General features: G+C 36.9%; 2 protein-coding genes across 3 annotated transcripts; one reads left to right on the top strand and one right to left on the bottom strand.

Annotated features, from left to right (window-relative positions):
* The first annotated feature begins 5,621 nt into the window (after positions 1–5,621).
* On the top strand, positions 5,622–6,360 carry LOC133878461 (transcription repressor OFP17). Its single transcript, XM_062317019.1, has one exon. The coding sequence runs from the start codon at positions 5,622–5,624 to the stop codon at positions 6,189–6,191; it is 570 nt and encodes a 189-aa protein (XP_062173003.1). The 3' UTR covers positions 6,192–6,360.
* LOC133878460 (protein GRAVITROPIC IN THE LIGHT 1) lies at positions 6,228–9,318 on the bottom strand. Of its 2 annotated transcripts, none has more exons than XM_062317018.1 (2): positions 6,883–9,318; positions 6,228–6,306 (listed from the first exon to the last, which is right to left on the bottom strand). In XM_062317018.1, the coding sequence occupies exon 1, from the start codon at positions 8,271–8,273 to the stop codon at positions 6,918–6,920; it is 1,356 nt and encodes a 451-aa protein (XP_062173002.1). In that variant the 5' UTR covers positions 8,274–9,318; the 3' UTR covers positions 6,228–6,306; positions 6,883–6,917. The 2 variants fall into 2 exon arrangements, with proteins under 2 accessions (XP_062173002.1, XP_062173001.1); XM_062317017.1 differs by lacking the exon at positions 6,228–6,306 and having other exon boundaries at positions 6,665–8,292; positions 8,836–9,318.
* Between the last annotated feature and the right edge of the window lie 5,103 nt (positions 9,319–14,421).

The raw sequence follows: 14,421 nt of genomic DNA, 5'->3' as shown, positions 1-14,421 counted from the left end.
TCTCCCAAGAACCAAACCAGCTTGCCATTCTTCTATTAACAACCTTAGCGTTACGCACCCCTCGGTGTAATGACATGCTTGTTTATGAAAATCACAATACTTACCTGCATTCCTGTAAGGAGGATTACCTAGTATCTTTTGTGGTTCCCAAAACGCCGGATCTCTTTTGATCTCCATAAGGACTTCTGATATCTTGGCATTGAGAGGTGTAAAGTTGTAATCTTTGAACTTCTTTACCTGCCTCTGCTCTTCCCCATCAGCTTTTCTGAATTCTTTCCTTTTCTTTTCTGGGGCTGTCTCTCGGGGTAACCTAGAACTGGCCATAGACTTCAGCGTCTCTTCCTGATTGATGTATTCTTCTACTCTATCCATTAGGCCCTGCAAGGTACTTGGTTGCTTCCGGACCAACTTCTTCATCAAAGGCTCCTCGGGTGAAATTCCTTGATAAATGGCAGCAAAGACCATATCCTCGGTCGGATCTTCGACTGTTACCTTCTCTCGGTTAAACCGAGCCATGAACTCCTTAAGACTTTCGTTGCTTTGCTGGTGCAATGATAGCAAATATCCCAAAGGCTTCTTCCTTGTTCGGAAAGCTAGAAATTCTGTTAGGAATATTTTGGACAACTCCTTGAACTAATCAACAAAATTCGGGGGCAGCTTCCTGAACCAGTCCCGAGCATTCCCCGAAAGAGTAAGAGGGAAGGCCCGACATGCTACTTCATCGAGTGTCCCGTGAAGGTCTAGATGAGCTCGGAAATTCTCTAGGTGATCTAGGGGATCTCCGTCTCCTGCATAACTTAGAATTTGGGGTACCTTAAACTTCTCGGGTAGCCGATAGTCTGCTACTCGTCTGGTGAAGGGTGAGTATGTAACCATTAGGAGCTTGTCCACCACTACGGATCTGCTTTTGTCTTTTCTTTCCATCTCCATGTACGTGCACCTTTTCTCCAGCTTGGCAATAACTCTGCTCAGATCTCCTTGGCAGTCATCCTCCCTCCGAGGATTAGTGTTGCTGTTGTGATCTTCTTCCTCATGCTCATCCTTGTTCATCTCGGGATTGGGCTGTTCCAGCCTCCTGCGCAGCAACTCGGCATTCCACTGTGTTAAGGATTCAATCTGGGCTTCCAACGCTGCTATGCGATCTTGATCTCCACCCCCCGGGGGAGGGTTCGGTGGAGGCTGCGGATTATTCTGAAGAACTGGCTCCATTCGGACTATAGGCTCTCGGTTGGTCAGGCTTCCGGAACGTGTGTTCATCACCATGCTGGATCTTCTTTTTCTTTTATGAGGAACGAATAATCGTTTCCACAGACGGCGCCAAAATGTTTGTACAGTTTCCGGTATGGTGTGAATCTGCACGTTCTTTGATGTTCTTCACGCTTCTCAATAATTCTGCAAAACAACAAAACTAGGGACCCTTCCGAGGATCCTGCTCCGATGCCTAAGTTAGCTTCTGTGAGAAAATAATGCTCTATGCATAAAATTGAGTCTTAGTTTATACCTGGGGAATGGGCCTATTTATAGGTAAAGATGTGGAGTCAGGCCTGAATTAGGATTCATGCTCCTTGTTGATCTAGAACTGGTGTCAGAGTTCTAATTGGACTTTGATCCTTTATTAGACTTCTAATTGGATATCTTCTTAGACTTCTGATCTGATAATTCTTCTTATCTGATTGGACCATGAGTCATATCCCAATTCTTTGATTTATCTGAAGTAGTTGAATGTCTATCTCCTCCTTGAATCGGATTGAGTGGGATTTATCTCCAACACTTAGGATCGTAACACTAACCAATACACCAAAAGCTTCAGAGCTGATGGAACGTAAAGAGTTAAGACCCTTAAACGGTTAAACCAATCTCATATTAGACTGACCCAATCTAACGCTACCCCAAATTGGTTCTCATCAAGATAATAACAAAATTCTATTTAAAAAAAAAAAAAAAAAAAAAATAGTTGGAAGACATTGGTTATACCAAATTTGAGCTTCATGTGCACAGCTGGTGCTTTTTATGCATTATTGTGATTACCAATAGGTTGTTGCCATTTCAAGGAGTCTCAACTTCTTATCTGGATTATGTTTTTCCTTTTTCTTTTTCTTTTTCTTTTTTGTTTATTTAAAGTTGTATTAGGAGCAGCAATGATGATTCTAAATGTCCAAAAGAAAAAGTCAATGATGATTTGAAACACCCATTTGTCTACTAAGTGCTCTGTTTTTCCCAGATATTCATGCACCATTAGAAATAATCTTCAATGCCTTTTTTCGAATGCTTATTGTCAAGGAGCCCCACATGTGACCTGCCTGGAGCTGGACATTCATTCAGTGGTCCCAGCCAAACGCTTGCTGATAAGCAGAGAGCTGAGGTTTCCAATCATGTCAAAGTATTAGCATGTTTTGAGTTCTTGTAACATACACGGTTTGAGTGGCTGTAAACGGAATATTACAAGATAACTAGGATACTTGGAGCCTTAAACTAGAAGCTACCCTGCTCCAGAACCAGGTATGATTTGCTGTCAAGTTTTCTGTAAAGTGAGGGAAAACCTGCGCATGAATCTTCGAATATTTTACTACTTTGAGAAGAAGAAACTGTTCACAAGCTCATTCTGGCTTATGTTAGAGGTAGAGTGGCCTGCAAAAGCGTAATTGTCCAAATTGCAACCAATTCGAACATACAAGTGAGAGATGGCCTCGATCAAATCCATGTACCCGAGCAAGTCTCGGCCTGTCTGAACACCTGTCTAGGAAAGTTGGCCTCATCGGGGTCCTCTCTCATGCAGGGTCAGGCTAGCTGCAATTCATTGATTCCAATCTGTTCTAGTTTTCACTTTAGTTGATTCGAATAAAAATTATTCATCCAAAAAAAAAAAAAAAAAATTACTACTCTTGTGGCAATTTTCTAAAGAATAACTTTGAAAAAGAATTCAGAAAATCTATAAATATGGAAGATTGTGAGTAAAGTGATTTTAGCATAGAATTACTATAACACTTTGTAAAGTTAAGTTAGTCCCACACTGAAAAGATAGATTGCTCACATTTAATGAGTGGATTATAAATATGTTTATAGGAGCTAAGTCCAGTTCTTTATTAGATAAAACTTATAATGTAGACATGGTTAACGTTTTCCTTAAACACATTACGATTCAATATAAATTTGGAAAGTAGGAACCATATTATGGGTCCCATCAGTATATTTGGAGTGAAAATGCGGATACGGTTATTAGTAATATATGCATTCGCCTAATGTAAGTTATTATCCGCATCCGCGCGGTTATTGTGGTTATTATTTACTATCCGCATACAAGGTAATGAGCATTTTGGATTACTATCTAAATCTATATGCAAGAGTAATTAATGCGGCTATTACTATATACAATCTTAAATAAAGTAAGATTTCACTTGTTACACAATTCACGATTATTAACCATAATGGGTCATTGTCTTATAAACTAATAAGGATTTGAATTACCTAAAGACAAAGAAAAAAAAAAATGTAGTAAGATATGACTTTGAAATCATAGTGAAAAAAACTTAACCTAAAAGTCCTAAACTTACCAAATTCAAAACGACTTCGTTTTAATAGATTAATTAAATTATATATGATATAGATTATATATAAAGAGAATGCAGATGCGGTTAATAATTGCACCCGCACACTCTAAATCCGCTATTCGCATTCACATATGTAAATAGCAGATATAGGTGGATAATACCCTAACAGGAACATCCAAATTTAGTCACTTTATGACCAACATATATATATATATATATTTGGACTTTTATAAACAACTTGATATTGACTCCGCGTGGAGAGTAAATGCATTAGCGATCTACTGGTTAGTACCAAATTACGACATGGAAAGATTGGGATGTCACAAAGTGTGACATAAAACATCATTTATAAGAATAATGAACCAATCCAAATCATACCCTTCATAGACACGCTTGATACCATTATTAATTTTTTATTTTATTTTATTATTATTTTATAAGTAAAAGAACAAAGAGAATTTACTTGGGAGATGAGAATGATTCTTTGAAAATGATCGAAAGCAGCTCATTTTGCCGCATTGTGAATGTAGAAGTTGTAAATGTTTTTATTTCTACTGTCTAACCATATGATATGATTTAAAAATAAAAATAAAATTAAATAAATAAATAATCATATGGTATGATTAATCGCATTGGAGAAAATTATTTATTTTTCTCTTTTCATGTGACATATATATGGATAGTGGCGTCGGTCATGTTGGTGGACCTCAAAATTCAAAAGCCCATTAAATGGATTGGGATCCAAATGGACTTAGGGTGCCCGAATTGGACAGTTCCATAAAGAAAAAAGTTGTTGTAGGACTTACCTATTTCAGGCAATTCGGGTTGCAAGGCCCACCTAACTGGAATTAATGGGCCCCGCAACTCGGCCCTAAGTGAAAGGGATCCTAATTCGTTTCAAATCACATCTACCTTCCCAATAAATATGGCCCAGATTCGGTTTTTTTCATTAATGAAATTTTTTTCAATTATATATATATATATAGTATGCTCTTTTCTTTTTCTTAATTGGATTATACGTTGCATTTTTACCATCAAACTTTTTAATATATAGTTATGTTAATGAAACGTGGGGGTATGACGTGTCACGAGCAGAAATTAAAATGATGACCTGGCAATTTAAGATAATAGATTATTAGCAGCCAACAAGGATTACTTGGAATTTCTAAAGCAGCCAACACATTCAATCCATTTAAGAACAATATGCAACAAAACATGAAAAATGTTTTAGAGTACTAGAGTTTTTACTATAATTTTCTTACAAACTAACGTGACTGTCTATATAACACTACCACGTCAAATAAAATAAAATTTAATTGTTTAGTAGTTGACGTGGTAAACACCACGTGTACTTACAAATTGACATTACATTGACACGACCACGTCAACTACAATCAAATTTTAGTGTTTAGTGATTGACGTAATAAATGTCACGTAGATTATAATGTGAATTTGTAAGAAACTTATAGTAAAAGTTGCAGCACCTCTAATAGCATTCGTAACACATTTATATATATATATATATAAACCTAACAATAAAATAATATATGACAGAAAGGTTAAGGATCCGAATCCCTGGCAATTTGCTGTCCATTGTTAGTAATTTGGACAGCAAATGTGTGAGAGATTTTATAAGACAAGCTGCTCAAGACCTGCTTGGACAAGTGAGCCTCCTATGGAGCCTTATCACAGGTAGTATCCAAATTACTAACTATCCGAACCTTAGGAATCTCAATCCTTTATAATATTAAAGCAGCATACTTTAGTAACAAGCTAGCAAGGGTCCATGACGTGCCTCCAAATCTTCTGATACATTGTCCATGTTGACTTGCAATGAGGCATCCCACTCTACCTAGACGTGAAACCCACCAGCACCAGTTGGGCCTCGTTCAGGAATGAGAAGCACCAAACAACCTTTACCAACATCCTCTTAACAACAATATGATCACTCCCTGACAAACATCCACTTCGCAGACTGTCTGTCCCTGTCTCTGTGTGGTCCTGGTACCCCCAACCGTCATCCCAACAAAGAAATCAAACCTTCAACCGCACTCAGCCTTCAAATCATTAGAGATGAAAGTGAAAGCATTAGCTGCCTTAAGATCCAAGCTTCTAAACCCATGCAGAAAATTCCTCCAACTCTTCAAATTCAGGCTCAAAAAACCAGTCTTTATAAGAGCTCTTCGATTTCGTCCTCGCCGTAGTACTACAACCGGAGTTGATGAAAGAAGTCCTCCAAAGAATCGAATAACTGCATTACTACCAGGTTACCGTTCGAGTAGGAGGAAGTCGAAAGAGATGGACAGAGTAAGGGAGCTTGTAAGTTTATCTAGTGGAGGGCCTGACAAAAAGCTCTTTCCATCACCTATCACACCGGCTTACGTGAGAGCTAGCAGGGCTGGCAAAAGGGTCGAAGCCTCAGGTGATGATGAAGTGGAAGATGCTTGCCGGAGTTTTGAGAACTATTTGGTGAAGATGATTGTTCAAGAAGGGAAAGTGAGGGATTTGACGGACGTGGAGGAGCTTCTCTATTGCTGGAAGAATCTGAAGAGCCCAGTTTTCGTGGATTTGGTTTGTAGATTTTATGGAGAACTATGCAAGGACTTGTTTTCCACTAACGATGATGAAGTTGATAGTCCATAGCGTTTCTGTAATCGTACTCTCTTCTTCTTTTTCTTTTTCTTTTTCTTTCTTTTCTTTTCTTTTTTCTTTGTCTCTTCGGATTTTCCTCCTCCCTGTCTTTCTCTGTCATGGGTTCCTTTTTTTAAAAAAAAAAAATTTTAATAAGAGAATTTACTGAAAAGTCATATCACATCTATCAAGATTCTTTAATCCTAGTTTAGGAGCGAAATCTTCCAACAGAAATCAGTGCATGAGCATAACTTCTCTATCACAAACTATATTATCTACAAACCCAACACGAAATTTGCGGGTAATGGTTTAGTCGTTTAGAGATCTAACCCACTTAATTAAATGAGACGTTACATAAGATCACATTATCAGGCATTCAAGTTGAATAAAGTTGTTCAGTAGGTGCTAGATAAATGAATTAAATCTGATGGTTTCACCCAGCAAAAAATTAAAAAGTAATATGATGGCATCATTAAGAAGATATCTATTTACAGCTCAAAAAGTAATTAACAAGGTTCTTGCTGTCTACAACTTAGATTTACCAAAAACTAGTAGCTGGAAGTTACAAACTCTCAGCTTGTGAATCCAATCACACCATATGCTACCAGCTACGGTTCAAAAACTTCAGTAAACATTTCTCCACTACCTTAAGCTAATTATCAACATTTTCAAACCAAGAGGTCATTAGGTTCTGTCAAATTACCAGTTAGTACAAGAACCTCGATCACAAGTACCAAGTCATGATTTCAGACCTGAGAGATACACCCGAGACTTCAACAATGTCTCTCCAATTTTGAATCCAGGCATGACCATAAGCTCGACTTTAAGTGTAGCTTGTTCTTCATCCACAGCTGCACGTTCCATAGGCTCCTCGACAGATTCCATATAAGTATCAGAGAATTTGCTACCTCTGTGGACAGTAAATGCTTTTGCTTTGGGATCTATTGAGGCTGCAATGCCTTGTAAAACCCAGATCCACTTTGCCATCTTTGCAAATATTTGGTAGAACGGTGTCCGGGGATGCTTGCCACTCAGCACAAATGTCCTGTGATCAAGATTCCCAAAGAATGATGCTTCCAGCATTGGATGAACAACTAATAGATACTTTTCTGCACAAAATTTGGCAAAATCTGAATTTGGATATTCTGCCAGAGCATCAATTGGATCATCAAACCTCATAACAACTTCCACATTATAGCATTTAGATGCAAACCCATAAAACATTCTCCTCGCTATGTAGGCCTCAAACACATACTTCTTGTGGGGCCTTTTGGAATAAACAACTACATCTTCAATCGATTTTGCTGCCAGATCTAAATCCCAACCTGAAGCTTTCATCAAGCTAATTAATGGCTTTGCAAAATCATGGATGGACCTCGAAGCAGCTTCGAAAGCGTCTTCGAGTGTAGTAATGCCCAAAACACTTGCATTCTTCTTCTCCAGACTTAGCTGCCTCATCTTCTCGACCATTCCCATGTTCCCCAACTCCAAATCCTGAAGCTCTTGTCGCAGACGAAGAATCTCAGAGTTTTTAGATTTGACTTGGGACTTCAATTCTTCCAACAACATCCCACTAAATTGAATTTCCTTTCGCAAGTGACTGCTTGCAGAGGAATCAAACTTTGCCTTGTTTGTGAATTGCCTCTCCTTACATGCACGCTTGATCTTGCAGAGTGCTTCAAGCCGAGCCACAACAAGTTCATCAGCAGCTATAATCTTATCTGGGTTGTAGGGAATATGAGCTTCCTGAAGCTGAACATAAGCCAATTTCAGTGCCGAAACTACGTCAAATAACTTCATAATCTCCCTGTCACCATACACATTGCTTCTGCTCAAAACTTCAACGGGCTGAGGATGAATTTTCTCATTGTCACACTCTGTCTCCTCAGTTGCATCGCTGCTATCCTCACCCAATGGGGGAGTATTGTCATTGGGGTCACGGTAAGAATGATGGTGACGGTGGCGGTGGTGATGATTAGTGTTTTCAGAGGGGAAGACACCAATGGATCTCAACTTACAAACTTTCGCGAATTTGGAGACAATTTCTGATATGTTTGAGGAGGGTTTAGAGGGTTTAGTGGCGGCATGTTCCATTGCTTAAAGATCAAACACCCTAAAATTGATAGAGATCTAATTTAATGCGCTTCTAAGTTCCACAAGGTGTAGATTCCAAAATCTAAATTAAAATTAATATATAAAGAAAGTGAGGTACAAAATCTTAATAGTACCCAGAAATTGCCCCAAGAAGAACCGGGATTCCCGGTAATGTGCCTTAAATATCTTGTGGTAGTGGCAGGGAACACACTATACCAAAGAAATGAAACTAGAGTTTTTAGCTTTATTAGGATTAATTAAACAACTTCAGAGAATAACAGCTCTAGCTCAAAAGAAGGAACATAAATTCAAACTAACTAAAGCCCTTGGCTTTATGCTTAAACCCCTTTGATAACTACAGAATCAAAGGCTGCCCATGGTCAAACTTCAGCTTCAAGAGGTTCGAAAATAGTAGCAAGATGATATGAAACTAATTAAAGCACACGCCTTTATAGTTTATACCAACACAATATAGCCGAAAAGAAGGAAATTAGCCAAAGATTAAACCTTTGGGCACCAAGTGGCTTAAGCATCAAGGTTCAGTACAGAAACAAGAAGGTACCTTAAAACCCACGATTGCATACTATGAAACAGTGAGTGTAAGCTTCTCACCCAAGAAACACACTATCACGTTTGAGCACAAACAAACACAATACAAAGCAAACCCCAGAGGGAGTGAGAGACAGCGAGTCAACCTTGGACTTTCGGATCCACAAACAGTTCAAGCTAAACACACATGTTGCAGATATAGAGCAAAACCCCCCTTACTCCAACGACGACGTTTCAGCTTTCAGCAAGTATTACCTCCGATGAAAGCCATGATGTTCTCAAAGGTTCTCAAAAGTTTAAGTCTTTTACTCTGTGGCGCAAAACCCAAGTTGGCATTTTCTGCTTGAAACTCATTTGAATGTGAGAGTGACACAGTAAAGAGACTTTTTGGGACTTGGGTGTGTGAAAACGAGAGGCCGGCCCTGGCCGGGAATTTATAAATATATATATATTTATTTTCTTGTTTTTTTTGGGCAGAGGAACTCAGAGCCGGGAATCTGTACTGTTTCAGAGGTTTGGCTGAATTTGAATTCGTTCTCGGAGTTGTTAAAGAAAGAGCCGCACGCAAATTACCATGAACGGTAAACGTCGCTGTAGATTCATTAGTAACCGCACGCGGGTTTCTTTACCCTTCTATGTCAGCCTTCTCACGCATCCCAATACCAGACTGACTTTTTTTTTTATTTTTTTTTTTGGCTCTTTCTTGTCCTCAGAGTTCTAGATTGGATCTCAACGGTTGAAAATATGCCTTTTGAATGAGGGTGATTAAAAAAATCTCATATTTAATTATAGCATGTTCTAATAAGTATATAAAAAAAAAAAAGTTAGAAAGGAAATTTTTTAATCCAATATATTAAACATACATGTCTTTAGAGCATCTTTTTCTCATATGTATTTTTAATATAAATTAGTATTATTTTTAGAGCATGTTAGAATCACGTATTCTATATATGTTAATTTAATAATTAATTTTAAAAAAATAAATCTAAAAGAAAACTTTTTCATTTTCCAAATTGTTCATATCCAAGTTGCAATTTTTATGATTTTTTTTTTTTTTTTTACGAACCATAATTTAAAACAAGCCAGTGGCGTAGAATGAATGATTTAAAAGATAATTGCACCATTCGTCTCTATGGTATAACATAATTATTTTTCACTCTCTATAGTTCAAAAAGTTCATAGGAGGTCTTTGTGGTAAACAATAATTACAAATCGATCACTGGAGTCAAATTCCGTTAAAACTTTTGATAGATTCTGTTAAATGCCATGGAAGCGCCACGTCAAATCAATAAGATGGCGACAAGTGTCTATCTTAATAAAAAAAAATATAAATTTATTAAAAAATAAATAAATAAACTTACTTTTTAAAAAAAAAAATTCAAAAAAAAAAAAAAAAAAAAAGCAAGGGGTGGCACGCAGCCGCCCCTAATGGCCTTTTGGGCCACCCCTTTGCCCTTCCCTTTTTTCTTTTTCCTTTTTTCTTTTTGTTTTTTTAAAAAAATATGATTATTTATTTATTTTTTAATAAATTTATATTTTTTTTATTAAAATGGATACGCGTCGTTTTCTTATTGGTTTGACGTGGCGCTGGCATGGCATTTAACAGAATCTGTCAAAAAATTTAACGGAATTTGACTCCAGGAATCGATTTGTAATTATTGCTTACCATAATGACCTTCCATGAACTTTTTGAACCATAAAAAGTAAAAAATAATTATGACATACCACATGGACCAATGGTGCAATTATCCAATGATTTAATACAATATAGCTGACCAAATCCAAGAAATTTAAATTTTGAAATTAAGATGATATTGATAGCACATCAAATAACAATATGCTAGAATAACGTAGCAATATATATATATATATATATATATAGAGAATTATCTTCAGTTATATTTGTTCAAGCCGAACAGAAAAACTCAGCAACAAAAAAGCTGAAAAGAAGTTTGTAAAAATGTGTTTTTAAATCTATGCCGAATAAATTTCACGTCATTATTAAAATTTTATCAAATTATAATTTTAAAATTCACGTCATTATTTGAGGAATAAAAAAAATAATTGTAGAATTACTCTCGTTTCTCCACGCATAAGAGGTGGTTTAACGGCCTGTTTGGTTGAGAAGTTAGGTTGAGGTTGCCCATTCCATGAAAGAGAAAATGGACGGAAAGAAAACGAAAAGTGTTATGCAGCTAGAGATGGTCCAGATTGGAGATTTAGCAGATGGGTTTGCCTCCTTTGTTGCTGCAGACGGCGCGTATCCCGGTGGAAGCCCAACCAATAACGTGGTCAGCCGGGGGAATACATACCTAAATTGCTTTCCTTTCTTGACTTCCCTCCACTGCATATTAATTCTGCTAACATGCACTGTATTCATGAGGATATGTTAAATCTTTATATAAAATGGAAAACTACTTTATTCCACATAAATAAATAAACATGAAAATGAACAAGTTTTATTTGATTATAGGTGAAAAATAAAGAAAATAAATGAGGGGACTTTTATACTTATGAAGAGCATTGCTGAAAACATCATGCTAGCTCAAGCTTTAGTCAATGACTATCACAAGGCTCAAGGCTCTCTTCGATGTACACTTAAAGTGGATCTTATTTAGGCATATGACTCGGTGAGTTGGGATTTCATCCTCCATTGCCTTATTTGTTTTGGAGCTCATCGAAAATTTGTGAATTGGACAAGGGTTTGTATTTCAAGTCCTAGTTTCTCCGTCTCTCTCAATGGGTCTTTGGTGAGATAATTTCAAGGAAAGAAGGGTTTGAGACAAAGGGACCTTATTTCCCCCTACTTATTTGTCCTTGCTATGGAGATTTTATCTCGGTTGCTTGAGGATCTGGCCTTGGCAAATCCTAATCTCAAGTGTCATCCTAGATGCAGCTCACTAAATCTCAACCAATATTTGTGTTTTGCTGGTAATTTGTTAATCTTTTCAGCAGCAAACATGAACTCTCTTAAAGCTATTCAGGGTGTTCTTTTAGAGTTTGAAGAGATTTCAAGATTGAGAGCTAATCCTGCCAAAAGTTCCTTATTTTGTGCTGGGATTTTTGATGGGGACAAGACTGAGTTGTTGGATATTCTACAGGTTAAGGATGTGTTCTCCCTGTTCGTTAATTATTTCCTGGGTGTTCCACTTATTACAAAGAGGCTTAGCTCAGTTGATTGCCAAGATCTTGTGGATAAGATTTCCTCTCGATAGGGGCGGAGCGAGCTTTTAGGCTTTGGGGGGGTCAAATTGAAAAAAAAAATAATTTGGGGAGGTCAAAACTAAAAAAAAATTTAAAAAAAATATGGGTAAAAATTATTATTATTATTATTATTTTTTTTAGATTTCTTTTTATTATTATTGGGGGGAAACCTGCCTCTCGAATTGACTCTTGGTTAGTCAAGCATTTATCCTTTGCTAGTAGGCTGCAACTCATCTCTTCGGTCTTGTTTAGTTTGCAAGTGTTTTTAGGCCCGGGTGTTTATACTTCCTAAGAAGATCATCCGGTTGTTGGAGCAAAAGATGAACAGATTTCTTTGGGGGGTGTCAAGACTCTAGAGCTAAGGCTAAAGTGTCTTGAGAGAAAGTTTGTGTTCCTAAGAAGGAGAGAGGGTTGGGGTTAAAGAGGCTGGAAATATGGAACAAGGCAGCAATGCTAAACCATATTTGGAACCTGTTTGTGCAAGCAGGTTCTCTATGGGTAGCTTGGGTGGAAACTAATTGGCTTAAAGGCAGGAGCTTTTGGCAAGTTGCCATTCCTAATCTCTGCCCGTGAAATTGGAGAAAATTGCTTAATCTTAGAGAAATTGCAAAATAGTTCATTCGAGTTAAAAATTGGAGATGGGATGAAGACTTTCCTTTGGTTTGATAATTGGCATTCTGATCGGTGTTTAATTGATAAGTATGGTCCTAGGGTAATCTATGAAGCTGCAAGTAATAAGGAAGCCAAGGTTTCTTCGATTATTCATAACGGGGAGTTGTTCTGGTCAGGAGCCCAATCGGATAGTGTTGCAGCCATTCAATTTCGACTTTCTGAGGTGGTTATGGAGGGCGATGCTGATGTCCCTATTTGGAATTCTAAGAAAGATATCTACAATTGTGCTGATTCATGGGAAAAATTAAGAACTAAACAGTCATCGATATGTTCCTTGGTGGAAAGTGGTTTGGTTTAATTTAGCTATTTAGGCTGTGTAGTTGGGGTGTTCCTGGAAGTATGGAATGTCTTTTCTGCCATGCTAGACAAGAATGCAAGGATCACCTATTCTTTGAATGCAACTTCAGTTGTCGGATATGGAGAGCTGTAATGGAGGCTTGTTTGATAACTGATCTGAAATTGGAATGGGAGGAAGTTTCCGCTTGTTGCTCTTCTGAATTGAAGGGCAGAAGTTTAGTTGCTCTTTTGTGTAAACTCAGCTTTGCAGCTACTGTCTATCATCTATGGAGACATAAATGATTTGCTACATGGAAATTCTCTTACATCAGAGGAGCTGATTGTGGCGCATGTCAAATGGGAAGTTTGAATGAAGATTTTAGCCAGAGGAGTTGTTTCTAGTTCAAGGCAGGACTCTAAGTTGCTGCAGAATTTGAATTTGTAATATGGAATTAGGGTGTTGTTTTGTTGTATTCTGTTTCAGAATGTAGTGTAGTTTCTTTGTTTGTTGTGGTTATTGCTTTGTGCAGTAAGTTACTGTTTAGCTGTCCCTAAGAGGTACCTCAATCGGCTGAAGACCACGTCTTATGAAGCGAAAGTCACTAGTTCAAATTTTCCATCCCCCTCTTGTGTGGACATGTCAAAAAAAAAAAAAAAAGAGTTACTGTTTAATTTGCAGAGTGTTTCTTCCCTATTTTGAAAGTTGTATCCAGTTTTCATTGGAGTGACATTGTGTTTTTGATAAGTTTGGTTCAATATAGAGTTTATTAATCTAAAAGGAAAAAAGAAAATAAACCGAACAGGATAAACATTTTATATATTCGGAAATGAAAGAAAAGCTGTGGCTTCTATAAAAAAAAAAAAAAATTCCTTGTCATTTTTTGCTTAATTTTTAAACAATATTATATCAAACAGCCTTATGCACTTAAATAGAGAAACATAATGATATTTATGAAAGAATAAATAATTCTTAGAGGATGCCCAGGAGTAAACTAAATGACAATCTCATTATTCACAAAAGATTCATAATCATTCCAAAATATGGGTTTAGTCACATTTCTGGAAATCTAAATTCTCAAGCATCACTCTTGTGAGAATATGAATGTCGGGAAGAATGTTAGATTCTTTGAACCAAATGCCACGAATGTATAATGTTAGGAGTCTCACATGTTATTCATAGTGATAAATATAATATATAAAATAATACAAAATTTTCCTTCAAATTAGATTTGAGGCTTTAATCCAGTTTATTAAAAATGCATATGAAAATCACATGCTCTAATAACAAATATAACTTTTAAATCGAGTTTGAAGAAATTCCTCAAACTGAGTTAAGAGGAAAGCTCTATCCTATTAAATATAAGGATTAAATACATATTTGCCCCCTGTGCTTTACGACCTTTATTTTTTGTTCCCTCAGTTTCAATTTTTATCAAATTTGGTACCT

This window comes from Alnus glutinosa, chromosome 9, assembly GCF_958979055.1.
Source record: "Alnus glutinosa chromosome 9, dhAlnGlut1.1, whole genome shotgun sequence".
NCBI lineage: Eukaryota > Viridiplantae > Streptophyta > Magnoliopsida > Fagales > Betulaceae > Alnus > Alnus glutinosa.
Note: the sequence above shows the minus strand (reverse complement) of the source record. Positions and strands in the feature narration are given on the sequence as shown.